At 37.8% G+C, this 26077-nt stretch overlaps 1 protein-coding gene across 1 annotated transcript; it reads right to left on the bottom strand.

Moving 5' to 3' along the window:
- Positions 1–19062: 19062 nt before the first annotated feature.
- LOC100669710 (putative olfactory receptor 2B8) lies at positions 19063–20007 on the bottom strand. The gene has a single exon (XM_003421122.2). The coding sequence runs from the start codon at positions 20005–20007 to the stop codon at positions 19063–19065; it is 945 nt and encodes a 314-aa protein (XP_003421170.2).
- Positions 20008–26077: the final 6070 nt, after the last annotated feature.

Here is a 26077-nt window from a genome sequence, read left to right as displayed (position 1 = left end):
ATGGCAGAGACAGGATTCAAATAACCAGGGATACTACATTTTTATGATTGCATGAATTTTAAAGATAACTCAAGTTTTCCCTAAATTTTTCTGAATGAGGTGCAAATCTGTACTCCCTTAATCTCTCAATCTTTTGCTTCACAAAAAACTGAAATATTTCAAACTGGCTCTCCCACTTTTGTATTTTCTGAAGATACATAGAAGATAAAACCTATCATTTACCAATTTTACTCAAGGGAGCAGTACATTTTAATGTATAAACTGATGATAGCTTCCTGCATTTGGAGTCTGTAATCATGTTTCTAGACAGTGTCTACTGGAAAAAAAATTATGAATTTTTGGCATCCAAACCCCAAACCTCAGTGAGACCAATTGTAAATAATTGTCATCAATTTTATTTTCAGCAAAAAGCCAGGAAACAGCTAATCCAATATTTAGTTTTTCCCCTTCTCTCACTTTATAATTCTTTTTTTTACTTTTTTCAATGTAATAGAGTAATTTTTTTCCACTTCCTCACTCTGTATTTCTAATACAGCGTTCTCTTTTTTATTAAAATCAGTGGGCCTGCTATTAGAAATAAACTATCTTCTCTCTCTGCCTCTTTCTCTCTCTCACATACAAGCATGATGCAATCTTAAGAGTGAATATTACCTGAATAAGAGCAAGTCAACATGAGAGAGGTGGAGCCAAGATGGGGGAATACACAGGTGCTTCCGGAGAGCCCTCTTTACAACAAAGACCCAAAAAAACAAGTGAAACGAGTATATTTGTGACAAGCTGGGAGCACTGAGCTTCAAAGGCAAGCTTAGAAAACTAACTGAGGGGCAGGGAGAGGAAGGGACCGTTTAGAAGCGGAGAGGAGTTACTGGACCTGAATTGCAGGGAACTCTCATGCACCATTCCTGAAGCCACGGAGGCGGCAGGCTGGTACTAGCATTGGGCCTCAGTTTCCTCAGCGAGAGGCAGCCAGCCACACAGCCTACTCACACCTCCGGACCAGAGAAGAACAGTGCTGTCAGCAAAAGCTAAGTTCTTGTGTATATTTTACCATGCCCCCCCACCCCCGAGCCCTCTTCAGTGGCTGAATTCCCTGGGCCTGAGATATGCACTGTTGAGCACCTACAGCCATCCTCCTGGCCTTGGGGAAGGAAAAAAATTGCAATCGGGGGAAAAGATAATTTGCTAGCTCCACTAACTGGGGGAGCTCAGGACAGAAATGGCTCCTGTCCAGGCATAAGCTGTCCGTGGACTTTGAGCACCTTTCCCTTTTGCATGGGCATGTGTGGGCCTATTTTGGGAGAATAGGCCCTTGTTGGCAGACTCCAACCATTTCAGCGGTGCGGTGGAGAGGTGGTTGTTTGATGTTTGATATTGCTTTGCCTATTAAACAAGGTCCTCAACTGCCCACATCAGGGAACTAAGGACTGGTAGCTCCACTCAGGTCGCCCAGCCACCTGCGACAGGGTCCAAAGATAACTGGTACCTCCCCGTCCTTTCAATCAAAAACTTTGGGTGCTCATGGTCTGTCTGCAGAACCCACCTCCCTGCGCACTCTAGGGAACAGGGACGTGCTTTCCTCTGAGACACTTGGGGGTCAGTTCTCAGCCCCCTGCCTTGTTCAGAGTGTGACTCCCTGATGCAATCAGATACCTGTATATACTCCAATCACCCCTGCCTGTCTAAGACTGTAGGATAGAGCCTCTACCACATATTGATGATCAGCTACCTGGACACATAAGCTGAATTCATGCAAGAAAACTGAATGGACTCCTAGACTGATATACCTGATAACAGCTCTAGCCAGCTGGGGACAGGACACCAGAGCTCCAAAGGTGAAAATAATCAAGCTTGCTCACTTAAGCAACCCATAGGGGTATACCAAAACAAAACAAAGCAAGAAGCTATGACACAGTAAGCAAGCATAAAGTAATACAATAACTTATAGATGACTCAGAGACAACAGTCAATATCAAGTCACATAAAGAAACAGACCATGATCACCTCAACAGGCTCTCAAAACAAAGAATCCAGGGATCTTCTAGATGAGTGTGCATTTCTGGAATTACCAGAGCTAGAGTACAAAAGTTGAATATACAGAACCCTTCAAGACATCAGGAAGGAAATGAGGCAATATGCAGAAGAAGCCAAGGAACACACAGATAAAGCAATTGAAGAACTTAGAAAGATTATTTAGAAACATAATGAAAAGTTTAATAAGCTGGAAAAATCCATAGACACACAGCAATCAGAAATTCAGAAGATTAACAATAATATTACAGAAGTAGACAACTCAATAGAAAGTCAGAGGAGCAGAATTGAGCAAGTAGAATGTAGAATTTATGAATTCAAAGATAAATCACTTGGCACTAATATATCTGAAGAAAAATCAGATAAAAGAGTTAAAAAAAATGAAGAAACCTTAAGAATCATGTGGGACTCTATCGAGAGAAATAACCTACGAGTGATTGGAGTACCAGAACAGGGAGGGATAACAGAAAATATAGAGAGAATTGTTGAAGATTTGTTGGCAGAAAACTTCCCTGATATCATGAAAGATGAGAAGATATCTATCCAAGATGCTCATCAAATTCCACATAAGGTAGATCTTAAAAGAAAGTCACCAAGACATATTATAATCAAACTTGCCAAAACCAAAGATAAAGAGAGAATTATAAGAGCGGCAAGGGATAAACAAAAAGTCATCTACAAAGGAGAGCCAATAAGAATAAGCTCGGACTACTTAGCAGAAACCATGCAGGCAAGAAGGCAAGGGGATGACATATTTAAAAAATTGAAGGAAAAAAATTGCCTGCCAAGAATCATATATCCAGCAAAACTGTCTCTTAAATAAAAAAACCCACTAAAAATATGAAGGTGAAATTAAGACATTTACAGAGAAACCCAAGTTTAGGGAATTTGTAAAAACCAAACCAAAACTAGAAGAAATACTAAAGGGAGTTCTTTGGTTAGAAAGTCAATAATATCAGGTATCACCCAAGACTAGAACACTGGGCAGAGCAACCAGAAGTCAACCCAGACAGGAAAGTCAAAGAAAGCAAAGCAAGATTAAAAAAAAAAAAAAAAAAGCTCAAAACAGACTAAGAGTGATGTTATTTTATAAAAGAAGACAACATTAAAATAATAAACGAGGACTAAGAAATGTAATCATATGCCTTCCATATGGAGAGGAATATACAGTGATACAAAGAAATAAAACTTTTAAATTCAGAAAAATGGGGGTAAATAATAAGGTAACCACAAAGGAGACAAACTATCCTACTCATCAAAATAAAATACCAGGGAAGAATACAGACTCAGCAGAAGCCAAATCAACAACAGCAAATATGAGGAAAGGACAGTATATAAATGTAATCTACTCAGCACATAAATTTAAGTGGGAAAAAGAAACTGTCAACAACACACAAAAAAAGACATCAAAGTGATAGCACTAAATGCATACCTATCCATAATTATCCTTAATGTAAATGGACTAAATGCATCAATAAAGAGACAGAGAGTGGCACAATGGATTAAAAAACAAGATCCACCTATATGCTGCCTACAAGAGACACACCTTAGACTTAGAGACAAAAACAAACTCAAACTCAGAGGATGGAAAAAAATATATCACGCAAACAACAATGAAAAAAGAGCAGGAGTGGCAATATTAATTTCTGACAAAATAGACTTTTAAGTTAAATCCATCATAAAGGATAAGGAAGGACACTATATAATGATTAAAGGGATAATACACCAAGAAGATATAACCACATTAAATATTTATGCACCCAATGACAGGGCTGCAAGATAAATAAAACAAACTCTGTCGGCATTGAAAAGTGAGATAGGCAGCTCCACAAAAATAGTAGGAGTCTTCAACACACCACTTTCAGTGAAGGACAGGACATCCAGAAAGAGGCTCAATAAAGACATGGAACATCTAAATGGCACAATCAACCAACTTGACCTCATAGACCTATACAGAACGCTCTACCCGATAGCAACCAAGAATACTTTCTTTCTAGTGCACATGGAACATTCTCTAGAATAGACCACATATTAGGTCATAAAGCAAGCCTTAGCAGAATGCAAAACACTGAAATATTACAAAGCATCTTCTCTGACTATAAGGCCATAAAAGTGGAAATCAATAACAGGAAAAACAGGGAAAAGAAATCAAACACTTGGAAACTGAATAATACCCTGCTCAAAAAAGACTGCATTATAGAAGACACTAAGGATGGAATAAAGAAATTCAGAGAATCCAGTGAGAATGAAAACACTTCCTATCAGAACCTTTGGGACACAGCAAAAGCAGTGCTCAGGGGCCAATTTATATCAATAAATGCACACATCCAAAAAGAAGAAAGGGCCAAAGTCAAAGAATTATCCCTACAACTTGAACAAATAGAGAGCAATAAAAGAAATCCAGAGGCACCAGAAGAAAACAAATAATAAAAATTGGAGCTGAACTAAACGAAATAGAAAACAGAAAAACAATTGAAAGACTTAACAAGACCAAAAGCTGGTTCTTTGAAAAAAATCAACCAAATTGATAAACCACTGGCCAAACTGACAAAAGGAAAACAAGTCAGGAAGCAAATAACCCAAATAAGAAATGAGATGGGTGATATTAAAACAGACCCAACTGAAATTAAAAAGAATAATCATATCAGATTACTATGAAAAATTGTACTCTAACAAATTTGAAAACCTAGAAGAAATGGATGAATTCCTAGAAACACACTACCTACCTAAACTAACACAAACAGATGTAGAACAACTAAATAGACATATAATGAAAGAAGAGATAGAAAAGGTAATCAGAAAACTCCCAACAAAAAAAGCCCTGGCCCGGACGGCTTCACTGCAGAGTTCTACCAAACTTTCAGAGAAGATTTAATACCACGACTACTAAAGGGATTTCAGAGCATAGAAAAAGACGGAATACTTCCAAACTCATTCTATGAAGCCACCATATCCCTGATACCAAAACTAGGTAAAGACACCACAAGAAAAGAAAATTATACACCTATATCCCTTATGATAAAAAATAATTTTTTTTTTATCCCTTATGAACGTAGATGCAAAAATCCTCAACAAAATTTGAGCCAATAGAATTCAACAACATATCAAAAAATAATTCACCATGACCAAGTGGGATTCATACCAGGTATGCAGGGATGGTGCAACATTTAGAAAAACAATTCATGTAATCCACCACATAAATAAAAGACAAGAATCACATGATTTTATCAATTGATGCAGAAAAGGCATTTGACAAAGTTCAACACTCATTCATGATAAGAACTCTCCGCAAAATAGGAATAGAAGGAAAATTCCTCAACATAATAAAGGGTATTTATACAAAGCCAATAGCCAACATCAACTTAAATGGAGACAGCCTGAAAGCTTTCCCATTGAGATCGGGAACCAGACAAGAGTGCCCTTAATCACCGCTCTTATTCAACATTGTGTTGGCGGTCCTAGCCAGAGCTAGATAAAGAAACAAAGATCATCCAGATTGGCAAGGAAGAAGTAAAAGTATCTCTATTTTCAGATGACATGATATTATACACAGAAAACCCTAAGGAATCTTCCAGAAAACTACTAAAACTAATAGAAGAGTTCAGGGCAGTATTGGGATACAAGATAAACATAAAAAATCAGTTGGATTCCTCTACACCAACAACAAGAACTTAGAAGAGGAAATTACCAAATCAATACCACCTGCGGTAGCCCCCAACAAGATAAAATACTTAGGAATAAATCTTACCAGAGACGTAAAAGACTTATACAAAGAAAACTACCACACACTTCCGCAAGAAAATGAAAGAGACCTACGTAAGTGGAAAAACATACCTTGCTCATGGATAGGAAGAATTAACATTATAAAAATGTGTATTCTGCCAAAAGTGATCTATACATTTAATGCAATTCCGATCCAAATCCCAAAGACATTCTTTAATGAGATGGAGAAACAAATTACCAACTTCATATGGAAGGGAAAGAGGCCCCGGATAAATAAGGCATTACTGAAAAAGAAGAACAAAGTGGGGGGCTGTACTCTACTTGATTTTAGAACCTATTATACCGCCACAGTAGTCAAAACAGCCTGGTACTGGCACAACAACAGATACATGGACCAATGGAACAGAATTGAGAATCCAGACATAAATCCATCCACATATGAGCAGTTGATATTTGACAAAGGCCCCAAAACAGTTTAACGGGGAAAAGACATTCTTTTTAACAAATGGTGCGGCATAACTGGATATCCGTCTATCGGCAAAAAAATGAAACAAGACCCATACCTCACTCCATGCACAAAAACGAGCTCAAAATAGATCAAAGACCTAAATATAAAATCTAAAATGATAAAGATCATGGAAGAAAAAATAGGGAAAATGTTAGGAGCCCTAATATATGGCATAAACAGTATAGAAAACATTACTGAGAATGCAGAAGAAAAACTAAATAACTGGGAGCTCCTAAAAATCAAACACCTATGCTCATCCAAAGACTTCACCCAAAGAGTAAAAAGACTACCTACAGTCTGGGAAAAGGTTTTAGCTATGACATTTCCGATCAGCGCCTGATCTCTAAAATCTACACGAGACTGCAAAAACTCAACTAAAAAAGACAAATAACCCAATTAAAAAATGGGCAAAAAATATGAATAAACACTTCACTAAAGAAGATATTCCGGTAGGAAAGAGATACATGAGGAAGTGTTCATGATCATTCACCATTAGAGAAATGCAGATCAAAACTACAATGAGATTTCATCTCAATCCAACAAGGCTGGCAGTAATCTGAAAAACAGAAAATAATAAATGTTGGAGAGGCTGTGGACAGATTGGAACACTTATACACTGCTGGTGGGAATGTAAAATGGTACAACCACTTTGGAGATTGATTTGGTGCTTCCTTATAAAAAGCTAGAAATAGAGCTACCGTATGATCCAGCAATCCCACTCCTTGGAATATATCCTAGCGAAATAAGAGCCTTTACACGAACAGATATATGCACACCCATGTTTACTGCAGCACTGTTTACAATAGCAAAAAGATGGAAGCAACCAAGGTCCCCATCAATGGATGAATGGATAAGTAAATTATGGTACATTCACACAATGGAATACTATGCATCAATAAAGAACAGGGAGGATCCTGTGAAACATTTCTTAACATGGAAGAACCTGGAAGGCATTATGCTGAGTGAAATTAGTCAGTTGCAAAAGGACAAATATTGTGTAAGACCAGTATTATAAGAACTTGAGAAATAGTTTGAACTGAGAAGAAATCATTCTTTTGTGGTTATGGGAGAGGGGAGGGAGGGAGGGTGGGAGAGGGGTATTCACTAATTAGGTAGTAGATAAGAACTACTTTAGGTGAAGGGAAAGACCACACACAATACAGGGGAGGTCAGCACAATTGGACTAAACCAAAAGCAAAGAAGTTTCCTGAATAAACTGAATGCTTCGAAGGCCAGTGTAGCAGGGGCAGGAGTTTGGGGACCATAGTTTCAGGGGACATCAAAGAAAATTGGCATAATAAAATGTGTTAAGAAAACATTCTGCATCCCACTTTGAAGAGCGGCGTCTGGGGTCTTAAATGCTAGCAAGCAGCCATCTAAGATGCATCAATTCGCCTCAACCCACCTGGATCAAAGATGAATGAAGAACACCAAGGACACAAGGTAGTACGAGCCCAAGAGACAGAAAGGGCCACATGAACCAGAGACTACATCATCCTGAGACCAGATGATCTAGATGGTGCCTGGCTACAACTGATGACTGCCCTGACAGGGAACACCACAGAGAACCCCTGAGGGAGCAGGAGAGCAGTGGGATGCAGACTTCAAATTCTCATAAAAAGACCAGAGTTAATGGTGTGAGAGTAGAAGGACCTCGGTGGTCATGGCCCCCAGACCTTCTGGTGGCCCAGGACAGGAACCATTCCCAAAGCCAACTCTTCAGACATGGATTGGACTGGACAATGGGTTGGAGAGGGATGCTGGTGAAGAGTGAGCTTCTTTGATCAGGTGGACACTTGAGACTATGTTGGTATATCCTGCCTGGAGGGGAGATGAGAGGGTAGAGGGGGTTAGAAGCTGGTGAAATGGACACAAAAAGAGAGTGGAGGGAGACAGCGAGCGTTAGGGGGAGAGTAATTGAGAGTATGTAGCAAGGTATGTATCAGTTTTTGTGTGAGAGACTGACTTGATTTGTAAACTTTCACTTAAAGCACAATAAAAATTATATAAAAAAAGAGTAAGTCAACATGAAGCTCATCAAGGTCAGAGACCTCAACTGTCTTGATCTCCATAATGTCCCCACAAACTAGAAAAGAGGCTGGCATACAGCGGACTCACACACACAAAAAAATTGTTGAATAAATGAAAATATGGAGTAGGCTTAAAAAATATAATTAAGTATAGAAATTAAGTTTAAGGGGTTATAGAAATTTATAAATGTTCAAAAACAAACAAAACAAAAAAATGTTGAAAAATCTTTATTAAAATGTTATGTTATCTCCCAAATAAGGAAAATTTAAGCTGCGTGAAAAATGTGGCTGTTTGGGAAAATGAAATTTAATTTCAATTTCCTTTTGCAGTTTTCTCCTTACACTTACAGTGGTAAGCCTATTCTACACTAGAGACACATGGCAATAAGCAGTCATGAATATTCCCATTTTATGTTTTTATTTAATGCTATGCTGCATGGAACCTTGAAGCACTCTGTTAATCGTTTGTAAACATCACTTTTTTGTGAGCAAAATCCATGATCAAGGAAGAGGATGTATTTTGCCGCTTCTCCATCCTGTCTTTTCTGTTGGATTCTAGATGCCCCTAATTCTTTTGTTCCTCAAGCATTTCAGGGATTGCTTTGGTGGCAGTTGTGACTGTGGTGCCAAAAGATGAAATTAATTTGGAATAATATGTTCTAAAATTCAATAAAATTGGGATCAGGATCTTGGATTCTAAGAATAAACCTGCCATTCATAAGCTTTGAGATTCTAAACTCTGCTCCCTTACCCCTCCTTCTGGGCTAGTTTACCCTTCAAATAAAAGACATAATGTTATTAGCCTTTAGCTCTTTACCGAAACTGGTCAGTTTACCTTACAATAGAACTATTATCATATTTTGAATAATGGAAATAGCACATTCTAGCAAATTCTTCATGACAGTATGGTTCTTAATTTCTATGCCTCCCACATTTCCAGGCTCTGTTTCAAAATACCCAGAATCATAAAACTGGCATTTGTCTATCAAAAGTCGCTGCTGCATACGTTTGCTTTTCCTCTCTATTTGTGTCTTCAGAGTCGCAGAGAGTTTGTCCAATTCACCACAGTGCCCAGCTGAATACACTATTATTTCCCAGACACCACTGCAATGTCTCACAACTTAGTTGAGAACATGCTTTTGAGTGACTTGTTGTTCTTAGTGATGCATAGAGGTGATCTGAACCAAGAAAGCATATAGAAACATATAAAATTCATTATGACTACAAAAGTAGTTTTGAGCCCTGATGGTGCAGTGATTAAGCATTTAGTTGCTAGCCAAAAAGGTCAGCAGTTCACATGGAATCCCTATGGGGCAGTTCTACTCTATTCTACGGATCGTTATGAGTTGGAATTGACTCCATGGCAATGAGTTTTTGAGTTTAACATAAGTTTCAACATGATAGAATTTAATCATGCCTGCAAGTCGTAGCAATTCTTTATGCAATGGTAAGCCTCTCTTATTCCAAGCTCACGAGTGAGTTACAATGCGATCGCAAATTTTTAAAAAGATTGTTATTGATAATGTTGCTATTTCTGTTATTTCAATGGGTGTGTGGCTGGCAAAACTACAGTAATAGGAAGAACTGATTTCCCTTAATTGGTGGGAGTATCCAATGAAGGGTTTTCACATATACACACCTTTGTTACATTCACAGATCTAAAACATAAGTACAGACTGCATGTGCTTAAAAAACCTAGCACCTAGCATTTGGTTTAAACGGAAGAGAAAATGGCCACAAACTATCATTCCTCTAAACCCAAAACCCATTGCCATGGAGTTGCTTCCAACTCATAGCGACCCTAGAGGACGAAGTAGAACTGCTCCACAGGGTTTCCAAGGCTGTAATCTTTATGGAAGCAGACTTCCACATCTTTTTCCCATGGAGCACTTCTGGTGGGTTTGAACCGCAGTCCTTTCAGCTAGCAGCTGAGTGCTTAACCATTGCGGCACCAGTGCAGGAATATTTCGCTGGCCTAGAGCTCAGATTCCTCTTTCAGTCTAGAACTTGATCTAAGTAAACAGCAAACACATGTACAGACATCAGATGTGTTGGGTCCAAGGAATCAGGAGAAAAAAGAACAACCTCAGCAGGCCTTGGGAACATTTGAGTAGGTGTTGAATTAAGAATATGGCATTGTCTCCCATCAAAGAATAACATTACTCAGAGATCCATCTACCTTCTAGAAGAGGCAAGAAGGTTTTTAAAGGACCGCTGCAGCTCTGTGAAACCAGAGTATTGGAATGTTGATGAGAAAGTGAACACTAGGCAGATGAAGCCACATGAATGCTGGTCTCCCAAATATGGTATTTTCAGTGATTAGCAAGTGTTGTGTTTTGTCTTGGAACTGAAGAAAGGTGTTAGGGGATGAAGTTGGAAAAACAGAATCATTAGAATATACTTATAATATGCCTTTAAATATAAACCATTCTTGGACAGGATAGTTCTTGAAAATGCTGAATCATCAAAGGCAAGGTACTCACTCAGGTTTTGACAAAGGTAACATCAAGTCTTCTTAAAATTACTGTTAGCGTAAATGTGTCATCTCAAGGTTTTCCCAGGAAGAACATCCACTCATTTTATAGAGTGTTTAAGTGCATTAGAAGGAGTAGAAATGAGGGCAGACAGTTGAGTCTGCAACAAAACAGAGGGTTGAAATCTGTGAATTCTATGGAATCTTCCATGAAAAAAAGAGCTAATGTTATATCTGAGGGATATTTTTATAAGCCACCAAACTCAAGGTATATATGCCTTAGGGACCGAGATGTTTGAAGATGTTTTTATTTTCTAGTGGCCCCAAGAGTGTCCTGCCCCATGTAACTCATTAACCTCAGTTCAAGTATCCAGAGTTTGACTGCTCCCCAGAGGGAGGCCCTGGAGAGGTGACAGCAGATAGTCAATCTTTTCCTGCCAAATTGACTAGGAGTGAGCCTGTCATTTGTGTTTAACATCCATTTCTCATGTTAGTTGTGTTGATTGCAGTTTTTTGTGTCAATCTTTAAATTTTCACCCTTATTTTAAGATCTATCATTTCTTCCTACCTAAAAGAGAGAGATAGAGAAAAAAAAAAAGATATTTGCAAATACCTTTTTTCACCAACATAATTGGCAACTATACATATGGACCTCGCAAGATAGAATATACAGGAATCAAACTGACTACATCTGTGGACAGAGACGATGGAAAATCTCAATATCATCAGTCAGAACAAGGCCAGGGGCCGACTGTGGATCAGACCATTAATTACTCATATGTAAGTTCGAATTGAAACTGAAGAAAGAACAAGTCTACGAGAGCCAAAGTAAGACCTTGAGTATATCCCACCTGAATTTAGAGACCATCTCAAGAGTAGTTTTGGTGCATCGAACACTAATGACCGAAGACCAGATGAGTTGTGGAATGACATCAAGGACATCATACATGAAGAAAGCAAGAGGTCATTAAAAAGACAGGAGAGAGAGAAAAGATCTAAATGGATGTCAGAAGAGACTCTGCAACTTGCTCTTGAACGTTGAGTAGTTAAAGCAAAAGGAAAAAATGATAAAGTGAAAGAGCTGAACAGAAGATTTCACAGGGAATCTCAAGAAGACAAAGTTAAGTATTATGATCACATGTGCAAAGAGCTGGAGCCAGAAAACCAAAAAGGAAGAAGACACTCCGCATATCTCAAGCTAAAGGAACTGAGGAAAAAATTCAAGCCTCTAGTTCCAATACTGAGGGGTTTTATAAGGAAAATATCAATGACACAGGAAGCATCAAAAGAAGATGGAAGGAATACACAAAAGTCTCTATACCAAAAATAATTGGCTGACATTCAACTGTTTCAGGAGGTAACATATGATCGGGAACTGATGGTACTGAGGAAAGAAGTCCTAGCATTACTGAAGGCTTTGGCAAAAAAGAAGACTCTGGGAATTAATGGAATACCATTGAGACGTTTCAACAAATGGATGCAGCACTGAAAGTGCTCACTTACTTATGCCAAGAAATTTGGAATGACAGCTACCTGGCCAACTGACTGGAAGAGATCCATATTTGTGGATATTCCCAAGAAAGGTGAGTCAATCAAATGCAGAAATTATGGAACAATGTCATTAATATCACATGCAAGCAAAATTTTTCTGAAGATCATTCAAAGCGGCTGCAGCAGTATATCGACAGGGAACTGCCAGAAATTCAAGCTGGATTCAGAAGAGGACATGGAACCAGGAATATCATTGCTGATGTCAGATGGATCCTGGCTCAAAGCAGACAATACTAGAGAGATGTTTACCTGTTTTTTATTGACTATGTAAAGGCATTTGACTGTGTGGATCATAACAGATTATGGATAACATTGGGGAGAATGGAAATTCCAGAACTCTTAATTGTGCTCATGAGGAATCTGTACATAGATCAAAAGGTGGTGGTTGGAACAGGACAAACGGATACTGGATGGTTGAAGTCAGGAAGAGTGTGTATCAGAGTTGGATCCTTTTATCATACCTATTCATTCTGTATGCTAAGCAATTAAACTGAGAAGCTGGACTATATGAAGAATGGGGTGTCAGGATAGGAGGAAGACTCATTAACAACCTGCATTATGCGGATGATAGAACTTTTCTTCCTGAAAGTGAGGAGGACTTGAAGCTCTTACTGATGAAGATTAAAGACCACAGCCTTCATTATGGATTACACATCAATATAAAGAAAACAAAAATCCTCACAACTGGGCCAATAAACAGCACCATGAAAAAGGTAGAAAAGATTGAGATTGTCAAGGATTTCATTTTACCGGGATCCACAATCAACACCCAGGGAAGCAGCAGTCAAGAAATAAAAAGACATTGCATTGGGCAAATCGGCTGCAAGATGTATGTTTAAAGTGTTAAAAAGCAAAGATATCACCTTGAGGACTAAGGTGTGCCTGACCCAAGTCATAATGTTTTCAATCACCTCATATGCATGTGAAAGCTGGACAGTGAAGAAGTAAGACTGAAGAAGGACTGACGCCTTTGAATTGTGGTGTTGGGGAAGAGTATTGAACATACCATGGACTGCCAAAAGAAAGAACAAATCTGTCTTAGAAGTACAACCAGAATGCTCCTTGGGAGCAAGGATGGCAAAACTGCATCTCACATACTTTGGACATGTTGCATTGCATTGGGCAAATGTGCAGCAAAAGACCTCTTCAAAATCTTAAAAAGCAAAGATGACTACAGTGTGCCTGACTCAAGCCATGGTATTCTCAATCACCCCATATGTACATGAAAGCTTGACAACGAAAAAGGAAGGACAAAGAAGAATTGATGCATTTGAATTGTGGTGATGGTGAAGAATATTGAACGTACCATGGACTGCCAGAAGAACGAACAAAGAAGTCTTGGAGCAAGTACAACCAGAATGCTCTTTAGAAGGGAGAATGGTGCTTACTTTGGACATGTCATCAGGAGGGACCAAGCTCTGGAAGGGCAACATACTTAGTAAGATGTCGGGTCAGTGAAAAAGAGGAAGACTCTCAACGATATGAATTGACACATTGGCTGCAACAAGGGCTCAAGCATAAGGATTGTGAGGATGGCACAGGACTGGGCAGTGTTTCATTCTGTTGTACATGGGGCCGCTATGAGTCAGAACTGACTCGACAGCACCTAACAACAACAACAACAACAACAACATATGCTTATGTTATTACTGACTCCCTTAAAAAATGTTATTTTCCACAGTACTGTTAACTTTATTACCTTCCAAATTTTTTGAGATTTTTTTCACTCAGTTATATTTAATCTTTTCCATATCTTCAGCTTCTAATAAAATACTTTAGCTTCTAACAAAAAATTAACTCTTTATCCATACCCTAGAAATATGCTCTCTATGAAATCATAAAAACAAAAATAGAGTTAAACCTTCCACCCTTCAAACTCTTCTAGCTTTACTCTTCCATTTATTTACAATCTTTCCAAGAGGACACAAAATATCCATGATTTCTCTCCTTCCATCCATACTTCCAAATGCTGTTATTTGCCTTCTTCTTATTAATAGTTAATGGGGTTATTGCTCCTCTCAATAAAATCTCCAATACTCTTCCCATCATACAAAATAGATGCACTAATTGCCATTTTACTCAAGTAAGAAATGCAATTTGGCATTAATCTTCTCCTTCTTTAAGAAATGATACTGTCCATTGGCTTCATCACTCACGTTTTGTTTTTGTCTTATGGTTTAGACTTCTGATTCTTAGTCTTCTTTCCCACCAGGCACCAATTTCAATGTTCAGCTTTCCCAAAGGCTCACTTAACCCCATAAGTATGATATTACATTGGGTTTTTGTTGTCGTTGCTCTGCATTATTTTGGAAATTTTTTTGGTATATCTTCGGTCGTAAGTATTTTTTAATTACAACAAACTTTGTCAAAGTATTTGGTCACTTTTACTTTACATATTTCTTCCAGTATCTCCTATATATTATCCTTCTCTTAAGTATATACCCAGAGTTTCTTCTATGTAGATATTTTTTGGCTAACCTCTGAGGCTTTATATGCCAAAAAATTTTTATCATGCTCTTGTGTTTAAATGACCATGTGGCTAGATAAAAATTCTAAGTTCCAAGTTTTTTCTTTCAATCTTTTGAAAATGAACCTCCATTGTTCTTTTGCATTCAGTGTTGCTTTGAAAGAATTTGATAGTGCATCCAAATGACTTAGACAAAAAAAATGCAAATGCTTTCTGAAGAAACACAACCTCAAGCCAAGCTTCAAACACTCCTCCAGGTACAGTTCAAGATAATGAGTTGTTCACCAACCAAAATCACATAAAGATACAAGGAAAGAGGTTACCATGAGTAAGAAGAGGACAAAAACAAAAGACAGCAGAATCAGATTGAAAAAGATTTTGCAATATTTGAATACACAGTGTAAAATAAATATGGTTACTATGATTCAATAGTCAAAAAAAAAAAAACAAAAAAACAAAAACCCTCAAAGTTCGGAACATATGAATGAGAAACAAATGACTAAGGGAACAAAAAAGCAGAGTCTGGTCCTGAACGTCGTGCTGACTATGACCAGAGCTGACTTCCTCCTTCAAGAGAGTTCCCAGAGAAATTCAAGAAGATAGAGAAAACTTAATAGATGGAAAAGAAATATACCATGAAATTAGTAATCAGAATAAATTTTGTGCATTTATATTATTATCATAAAAATTACATAATAAAATAAAAAGAATTGCCAGGGTCAGTAATGATGTTGCAGGACAACAGAAAGAAGACTTAATCTAGAAAATATGAAATTAACTTATATGTACTACTTCATAGATTCAAATATATTAAAAAAAATTGATGAGATTATCTGAAGGACTTGCCAGAATGACAAGCATGGCCACAGATTTAACACTCCTGTCTCCATGATAAATCAAGCAGACAAAAAAAGTCAGAAAAGATTTTGAACAATACAATAAATACACTTGTCCTGGTAGGCATATACATGATTCTGAATCTTAAAAATGGAGAATACATATTTTTTTGAACAAAATTGATTAGGTCTTAAATGAACTTCCCACAAACACTAAAAAAATCAGTATAACATACATCACTTTCTCTGACCACACTGATATTAAATTACAAATTAATACCAAAACCTTCATTTTAGATAACTTCTAAGATAAAGGAGGTATCACATACAAGAAAAGTACTACATACAAAAGATTCTGGGATGTTGTTAAAACTGTATTTAAATAAGACATTTATAGCCTGAAATGGTTATATCAGAAGAGAATGAAATGTTAAAACTATGAACATTGAATTCAACAAGTTAGAAAATGAGAATATAAACTCCCAAAAGTAGGAGGAAGGAAATAATAAAGAGCAGAAAATCATGAAAAAAGGAAACAAAGATAACCATGTTGTTGTTTTTGTTGTTAGGTGCCGTCTAGTCGGTTCCTACTTATAAGAAGGCCCAGCAACCCTATTTATAACAGAAGGAAACATTCTCTGATCCTGTGGCATCCTCACAGTTATTGTTGTTTGAGGGCATTGTTGCAGCCACTATATCAATCCATCTCATTGAGAATCTTTCTCTTTTTTGCAGTCCCTCAACTTTACCAAATATGATGCCCTTCCAGAGATTGATCCCTCCTGATGACATGTCCAAAGTAAGCATCCTCATTGCTTCCAAACAGCATTCTGGTTGTACTTTCTCCAAGACTTCTCTGTTCGTTCTTCTGGCAGTCCATGGTATGTTCAATATTCTTCACCATCACCACAATTCAAATGCATCAATTCTTCTTTGTTCTTGCTTTTTCATTGTCGAGCTTTTGGATGCATGTGGAGTGATAGAAAATACCATGGCTTGGGTCATGCACACCTTAGTCTTCAAAGTGACGTGTTACATTTCAAGGTTTTGAAGAGGTCTTTTTGCTTAAGATTTGCCTAATGCAATACATTTTTTTTTTTTTGCTTCCACGGGCATTGATTGCTGATCCAAGAAGAAAGAAATCCTTGACATCTTCAATTTCTTCACAGTCTATCACGACGTTGTTTATGTGCCCACTTGTGAGGGTTTTCAATTTCTTCACATTCAGGTGTAAACCACACTGAATGTTGTAGTCTTTTACTTTTATCATTAATGCTTCATTCTGGGCAAGCAAGGTTGTGTGATCTGCATATTGCAAGTTCTTAATGAGTATTCCTCCAATTCTGATGCCATGTTCTTCTTCATAGAGTCCATCTTCTCTGATTATTTGTTCAGTATACAGATTGAATAGGTATGGTGAAAGGATACAACCCTGACGTGCAACTTTCTTGACTTCAAACTATGCAGTGTCCCCTTGTTCTGTTTGAACGACTGCTTCTTGACCTATGTACAGGATCTGCATGAGCACAATTAAGTTTTCTGTAATTCTCTTTCGTTGTAATGTTATCCATAATTTGTTATGATCCACACAGTCAAATGCCTTTGTGTAGACAATAAAACACAGGTAAACATCTTTCTGGCATTCTCTGCTTTCGGCCAATGATCCATTTGACATCAGTAATGATAGCCTTTGTTCCATGACATCTTCTGAATCCAGCTTGAATTTTTGGCAGTTCCCTGTTGATGCACAGCTACAGCTGTTTTTGAATTATCTTCTGCAAAATTTTGCAAGCGTGTAATATTAATGATATTGTTCAACAATTTCCATATTCCATTTGATTGCCTTTCTCTGGAATGGGCCTGAATATGAATTTCTTCCAGTTAGCTAGCCAAGTAGCTGTCTTCCAAAGTTCTTGACACAAATGAGTATGCACTTCCATCATTGCATCTGTTTGTTGAAGTATCTCAATTGATATTCCATCAATTCCTGGAGACTTGCTTTTCACCAATGCCTTCAGTGTGGTTTGAAATTCTTCCTTCAGTACCAGCTGTTTTTGGTCATATGCTACCTCCTGAAATGGTTGAATGTCAACTAGTTCTTTTTGGTACAATGACTCTGTACAGTATTCCTTCTGTATTCTTTTGATGCTTCCTGCATCATTCAATTTTTTGCCCATAGAATCCTTCAATACTGCTACTTTAATAGCTGTGACAGAGAATATGAAAAAACCATAAATCGTACCTGAAAATGCTTATAAATGAGTCAGATCTCTGGCGAGACTAACCAAGTGAAAGGAGACAAAGAGGGGGTGGAGAGGGAAAGAGAAGAGATTAAACAAACAGCATGAGAAATGAAAGAGGAATCATACCTACAAATATAGTAGAAAATAGGTGAATCCAATTTTTGCCTAGGCATGAGTGCCAGGTTTTAATAATTGTTTGAGTAAATATGAAGAGATATTTGGAAGATTTTCAGTAGAAGAGTGACATAGTTATCCATGTTTTAAGAAAATAAAACTGGCAGCATTATATTTGGATGAAATGGAGAAGAAATAAAACTTTTTTGAAATAGTTAATGTGAGAGCCAGTTAGAGACTGAACAGTTTTCATTGGAAAGGATTTCAAATGAATGTAGAATTATGAGCCCAGCATACTTCTAATGTTTTGAATCTCTGTCAATGTTCCTTCTACTGGAAGAAAAGATGAATCAAGAGAAATATTCTGGTTTACATATGATGAGTTTAATTTATGTAAGTTAAACCTAAACTTTGTGTAAAAGGAAAAAAATCATACTTAATATAACCATTTATTATCATGCTGTTAGTTTTGGCTTACATTAAAAATTTTAATGTAAATGTTAATGAAGTACAATATACATACAGAAAATGCAGATATCAAAGTACACATTTCTATGAACTTTTACAAATTCCACACCTTATACAACCAGCATCCAGAACAAGAAACAAAACATGACCAGAACTCCTGAAGCCCCTCCCCATTTCCCCTTTCAATCACCACTCCACAGGGCAACCACTATATGACTTTTAATACCACAGATTTAGTTTGCCTGGCTTTGAGCTTTTATATAAATGGATTCGTACATGAACGGTTTCATATCTGAGTTCTTTCACTTGACATTTGTTTGTGAGAATCACTCATGTCATTCTATGTACTTACAGTTTGTTTATTCTCATTATTATATAGTATTCCAGTACATCATAGACCACAATTTATTTTTAGCTTTTTTATTTAACTTTTCTTCTCCCCCTTAGGAAGTATAGCTCCATGAGGACAGGTGTTTCTCTTTTTCGGTCACTGACATATCCCAAGTACTTAGAACAGTACATAGTAGGTGCTGCATAAGGAATTGTTGAATTAAGTTAAAAGAAGTTTTAGCTGCTGAGAAGTTTTCCAGAGCACAAGTGATTGAGCCTGCAAGCCCTGTATTAACTCTTTCTTGAGGCTATGGTTCTCCCTGCTAATCTCTTCAGTGCCACTTTGACTTCTTTGTTTCTCAGAGTGTAAATCAGGGGATTCAGCAGGGGAGTCACCAGAGTATAGATGAGTGCCATGCTTTTGTTCACATCCTGTGAGTAACTGGAGGGAGGCTGGAGGTACATGGAGATGAGTGTGCCAAAGAAAACGATCACCACCAGGACATGCGAACTGCAGGTTCCAAAAGCTTTCCGTCTCCCCTGAGCTGACTTTATCATCAGGACTGCACGGGTAATGTGACCATAGGACACTAAGATGAGTAAGAGAGGCACCACCAAGAAGAAGACACTGACAGCAAAGCTTTCAGCTTCATTGATGGAGGTGTTGGTGCAGGCCAGTTTCAGCATCACTGGAACTTCACAGAAGAAATGGTCTACTTGGTTTCTACCACAGAGTGGGAGAGTCATAGTCAATGCTGTCTGCACCACAGAATTACCAAAGCCTATGAGCCAAGCAGTTGCAACCAACTGCAAGCAAAGCTGGGGATGCATGATCACCATGTAGTGGAGTGGGCGGCAGACAGCTGCATAACGGTCATAGGCCATGACAGACAGGAGGATACATTCCCCACCCCCTAGGCCCAAGACAATAAAGAGCTGAGTCACACAGCCACCATAGCTGATGGTCTTGTCCTTCCCCTTGAAGTTGACCAGTGTCTGAGGGACAGTACAAGTAGTTAAGCAAAGATCTGTAAAAGACAAGTTGGAGAGGAAGAAATACATAGGGGTATGGAGATGGGGTTCCAAAATTGACAAAAGTATAATGGTGCCATTGCCTAGAAAGCTCAGCAAGTAGGTGATTAGGATAACCACCAAAAGAACTGTCTCCAGATGGGGTCTGCCAGAGAAGCCCAAGAGAATGAATCCAGGGAAGGTGCTGTCATTAGCTCTTTCCATTGTGCTCTACCTGTTGGAAACAAGAGGCCTCTATACTTTACCACCTCAAATACCTAATTATTTGATTAGGGATTTGAGGTGTTTTCAGTCACCTCTTTGTTTGCAAGAAAGAGGGTGATAGATGGACATTATTTATGAGTGCCTTCCATTTTGCCACAACAACCATATGAGAATGACACTTGAGACACATGAGACACATGAGAGAGCTGAGGGTAAAGAATATTCAGGAGGTTTCCCAGTGTAACTCATCTAATAAATGGCAGAGATAAGATTCAAACACCTAGGGACGCTACCTTGAATGAACTTTAAAGACAACTTGAGTTTCTTCCTAAACTCCTCTGAATGAATTCAAATCTGTACTCCCCTACTCTCTCAATCTTGGTGCTCCTTCAAGAACTGAAATATTTCAAACTGGTTTTCCCACTTCTGTATTTTCTGAGGATACGTAGAAGATAAAACCTACTCCTAACCAATTTTACTGAAAGGGGAGCAATACATTTTAATCTATAAACTGATGGAAGCTTTCATCACTGGAGTCTGTAGTCATGTTTCTAGACAGCTTCTATTGGAAAAGATATATGAATTTATGGTATCCAAACCTCACACTTCAAGAGCACCAATCATAAATAATCATCATCAATCATATTTTCAGCAAAAGCTCAGGGAATAACGAATCCAATACCTAGTTTTTTTCCCTTCTCTCACTTTACAATTCCCTTTTTGCTTTCTTCATTGTAATAGAGTAATTCCATAAATCATTATCTTTTTCATTAAAGTCAGTGGGCCTGCTGTTAGAAATAAACTATCTTCTCTCTCTTTCTCTTCCTCTCTCTCATACACAGAGCATGATGTAAACTTAATAGTAAATATTAGCCAAATAAGTCAACATGAAGCTTATCAAGGTCAGAGACCTCAACTGTCTTGATCTCCATAATGTCCTTGTAGTCTAGAAAAGAGCCTAGCATATCTTAGACTCACACAAAAAAAATTGTTGAATAAATGAAAATATGGAGTAGGCTTAAAAAATGTAATTGGCTATAGAAAGTAAGTATAAGGGGTTATAAAAATTTAGAGCTGTTTCAAAGCAAAAGAAAACAAAACAAATCTTGGAGAATCTTTATTAAAAAGTTACATTATGGAATTATTCCATATTACATTATGGAATCTTTATTAAAAAGTTACAAATATGGAAAACTGAAGCTGCCTGAAAAATGTGGCTGTTTGGGAAAATGAAATTTTTTCAATTTCCTTTTGCAGTTTTCTCCACAGTGGTAAGCCTATTCTACACTAGAGACATGTGGTAATAAACAATTATGAATATTCCCATTTTAGGCTGTTGTTTAATGCTATGTTGCGTGGAACCTTGCAGGACTCTGTTAATCATTTGTAAACATCACTTTCCTGTTAGCAAAATCCATGATCATCCTGCCTTTTCTGTTGGATTCTAGATGCCCCTAATGCTTGTTCTGTTGGATTCTAGATGCCCTAATGCTTGTTCCTCAAGCATTTCAGTGATTGCTTTGGTGGCAGTTGTGACTGTAGTGCCAAAGGATGAAATTAATTTGGAATAATATGTTCTAAAATGCAATAAAATGGGGATCAGGATCTTGGATTCTAAGAATAAACCTGCCATTCATAAGCTTTGAGATTCTAAATTCTATACTCCTACCCCTCTTTCTGGGCTAGTTTATCCTTCCAAATAAAGGACATAATGTCATTAGCCTTTAGCTCTTTACTGAAACTTATCAGTTTACCATCCAATAGAACTATTATCATATTTTGAATAACAGAAATAGCACATTCTCGGTGACAGCATGGTTCTTAATTTCTATTCCTTCTACGTTTTCAGGACTTGTATCAAAATACCCAGAACCATAAAATTGGCATTTGTCTATCAAAAGTTGTTACTGCATACTTTTGCTTTTCCTCTCTATTCATGTGTTTTAAGAGTCACAGTTTCTCCAGTTTGCCATGGTGCCCACTTGAATACACTATTATTTCCCAGAGATCACTGAAATGTCTCACAACTTAGTCGATAACATGCTTTTGAGTGATTTTGTTCTTCTTAGTTATGCATAGAAAAAAAAATTTGAGGTGATCTAAACTAAGAAAGCGTATAGAAACATATAAAATTTATTATGACCACAAAAGTAGCTTTGAGCCCTGATGGCACAGTGGTTAAGCATTCGGTTGCTAACCAAAAGGTTGGCAGTTCATGTGGAAACCCCATAGGGCAGTTCTACTCTGTCCTATGGGTTGCTATGAGTCAGAACTGATTCGATGGCAATGAGTTTTGGGGTTTATTTTAGCATAAATTTCGATGTGATATAATTTAATCACACTTGCCAAGTCATAGCAATTCTTTATGAAATGGTAAGGCTCTCTTATTCTGAGCTCAGGAATGCATTACAATGTGATCATAATTTTTTAAAAAGATCATTACTGATAATGTTGCTATTTCTATTATTTTTATTTGTGTGTAGCTAGTAAAAATCTGTAGTAATAGGAAAAATTGGTTCCCCTTAATTGGCAGGAGTATCCAATGAAGGCTTTTCACATACACACATTTTCATTACATTCTACAGATCTAAAACATAAATACAGGCTGTGTGCTTATGAAACCTAGTATCCAGCATCTGGATTAAATGGAAGAGGAAATGGCCACACACTCTCACTTCTCTAAACCCAAAACCTGTTGCCATTGAGTTGATTGTGACTCATGGCGACCCTAGAGGACAAAGTAGACCTGCTCCGCAGGGTTTCCAAAGCTGTAATTTTTATGGAAGCAGACTGCCATGTCTTTCTCCCATGGTGGTTTTGAACTGCTGACCTTAACCAGTGCTTAGCAGCCGAGTGCTTAACCAATGTACCACCAGAGCAGGGATTTTAGCAGGCCTAGAGTTCAGATTCCTCTTTCAGTCTAGAATGTGATCTAAGTAAATAGCAAACACATGTGCAGACATCAGATGTACAGGTAGCATGACTCCTTTATTAGGTCTAAGGAATCAGGAGAATAAAGAACAACCTCAACGGACCTTGGAAACATTTGAATGGCTGTTGAATTAAGAGTATGGCCTCGTCTCCCATCAAAGAATAACTAAGATTACACAGACATCCATCTACCTTCTGGAAGAAGCAAGAAGGTCTTTAAAGGACAGCTACAGTTCTGTGAAATCAAAATATTGGCATATTGATGGGAAAGCGAAAACTACCCAGATGAAGTCTCATGAATGCTGGTCTCCCAAATATGACATTTTCAATGATTAGCAAGTGGTGTGTTTGGTCTTGTTACTGGAGAAATATGTTAGGGGACGAAGTTGGAAAAACAGAATCATTAGATTATATTGAGAATATATTTATAATATGCCTTTAAAAATAAGCAATTCTTGGGCAGGATAGTTCTTGAAAATGCTGAATCATCAAAGGTAAGGAAAATGAAAATTGCTACTCACTCAGGTTCTGACAAAGGTAACATCAATTCTTCTTAAAATTACTGTTAGCATAAATGTGTCATCTCCAGATTTTCCCAGGAAGAGCGTCCACTGATTTTACAGAGTGTTTGAGTACATTAGAAGGAGCAGAAATTAGGGCAGATAATTGAGCCTGTAACCAAACAGAGGCTTGAAATCTGTGAATTCTATGGAATCTTCCATGAATAAAAGAGCTAATGTTATATCTGAGGGGTATTTTTATAAGCGACCAAACTCAAGGTATATATGCTTTAGGGACTGAGACTTTTGAAGATGTTTTTATTTTCTAGTGGCCCCAAGAGTGTCCTGCCCCAGGTAACTCATTAGCCTCAGTTCAAGTATCCAGAGTTTGACTGCTCCCCAGAGGGAGGCCCTGGAGAGGTGACAACAAATAGTCAATCTTTTCCTGCCAAATCGACTAGGAGTGAGCCTATCATCTGTGTTTTACATCCATTTCTTATGTTAGTAGTGCAGATTGCAATTTTTTTGGTCACTCTTTAAATTTCCACCCTTATTTTCAGAAATATTTCTTCCTACCTAAAGAGATAGAGGGAAAAAAACATTTACAAATACTTTTTTCACTAACATAAATGGCAACCATACATGTGGATCTCACCTGATGGAATACACAGGAATCAGATTGACTACATGTGTGGAAAGAGATGATGGAAAAGCTCAATATCATTAGTCAGAACAAGGCCAGGGGCCGACTGTGGATCAGACCATCAATTACTCATATGCAAATTCAAATTGAAACTGAAGAAAATTAGAACAAATCTATGAGAGCCAAAGTACGGCCTTGCGTGTATCCCACCTGAATTTAGAGACTATCTCAAGAATATATTTGACACTTTGAACACTAATGATCGAAGGCCAGACGTGTTGTAGAACGACATCAAGGACATCATACATGAAGAAAGTGAGAGGTCCTTAAAAAGACAGGACAGAAAGAAAAGTCGTAAATGGATGTCAGAAGAGACTGTGAAACTTGCTCTTGAATGCTGAGTAGCTAAAGCAAAAGAAAAAAATGATGAAGTAAAAGAGCTTGAGGGTGGCTTGAGAAGACAAAGTACAGTGTTAATGATGACATGTGTAAAGACCCTGACATAGAAAATCAAAAGGGAAGAACACACTCTGCATTCCTCAAGTTGAAAGAACTGAGGAAAAAATTCAAGCCTTGAGTTGCAATACTGATGGATTCTACAGGGAAAATATTAAATGACACAGGAAGCATCAAAGAAGATAGAAGGAATACACAGTCACTACATCAAAAAAAATTGGCTGACTTTCAACCATTTCAGGCGGTAACATAATCAGGAACCAATGGCACTGAAGGAAGAATTCCAAGCTGCACTGAAGGCATTGGCAAAAAAGAAGGTTCCAGGAATTGATGGAATACCAATTGAGATGTTTCAACAAATGGATGCAGCCGTGGAAGTGCTCTCTTGCCTATGCCACAAAATTTGGAAGACAGCTACCTGGCCAACCTACTGGAAGAAAACCATATTTATGTCTATTCCCAAGAAAGGTGATCCAACTGAATTTGGAAATGATCAAATAATATCATTAATATCATATGTAAGCAAAATTTTGCTGAAGATCATTCAATATTGGCTACAGCAGTATATTGGCAGGGAACTGCCAGAAATTCAAGCCGGATTTAGAAGAGGACAGGATACAGGGACATCACTGCTGACGTCAGATGGATGCTGGCTGAAAGCAGAGGCTACCAGAAGAATGTTTTATTGACTATGTGAAGGCATTCCACTATGTGGATCATAAGAAATTATGGGTAACATTGCAGAGAATGGGAATTCCAGAACACCTAATTGTGCTCACGATGAATCTGTACATAGATTGGAAGGCAGTCGTTTCAACAGAACTAGCATGGTTTAACGTCAGGAAAGGTGTGGGTCAGGGTTGTATCCTTTCATCATACCTATTTAATCTGTATGCTGAGCAAATAATCCAAAAAGCTGGACTATATGAAGAAGAATGTGGCATCAGGATTGGAGGAAGACTCATTAACAACCTACGTTATATAGATAATAGAACCTTGCTTACTGAAAATGAAGAAAACTTGAAGCAATTACTGATGAAGCTCAAAGAACACAGCCTTCATTATGGATTGCACCTCAACATAAAGAAAAAAAAAAGCCTCGCAACTGTGACCAGTAAGCAACATCATGATAGATGGAGAAAAGATTGAGGTTGTCAAGGATTTAATTTTACTTGGATCCACAATCAACACTAGGGAAGCAGCGGTCAAGAAATCAAAAGACACACTGTATTGGGTAAATCCATTGCAAATGATCACTTCAAAAAATGTTAAAAAGCAAAGAGGTCACCTTGAGGACTATGGTGCGCCTGACCCAAGCCATAGTGTTTTCAATCACCCTATAGGCATGTGAAAGCTGGACAGTGAATAAGGAAGATTGAAGAAGAATTGGCACCTTTGAATTGTGGTGTTGGGGAAGAATATTGAATATACCACGGACTGAAAAAAAAGAATGAACAAATCTGTCTTAGAAGAAGTACTTTGGACATGTTGTCAGGAGGGATCAGTCCCTGGAGAAAAACATCATGCTTGCTAAAGTGGA

Source organism: Loxodonta africana, chromosome 1 (assembly GCF_030014295.1).
Source record: "Loxodonta africana isolate mLoxAfr1 chromosome 1, mLoxAfr1.hap2, whole genome shotgun sequence".
NCBI lineage: Eukaryota > Metazoa > Chordata > Mammalia > Proboscidea > Elephantidae > Loxodonta > Loxodonta africana.
The sequence above is the reverse complement of the archived record's forward strand: the minus strand, read 5'-3'. Positions and strand labels throughout refer to the sequence as shown.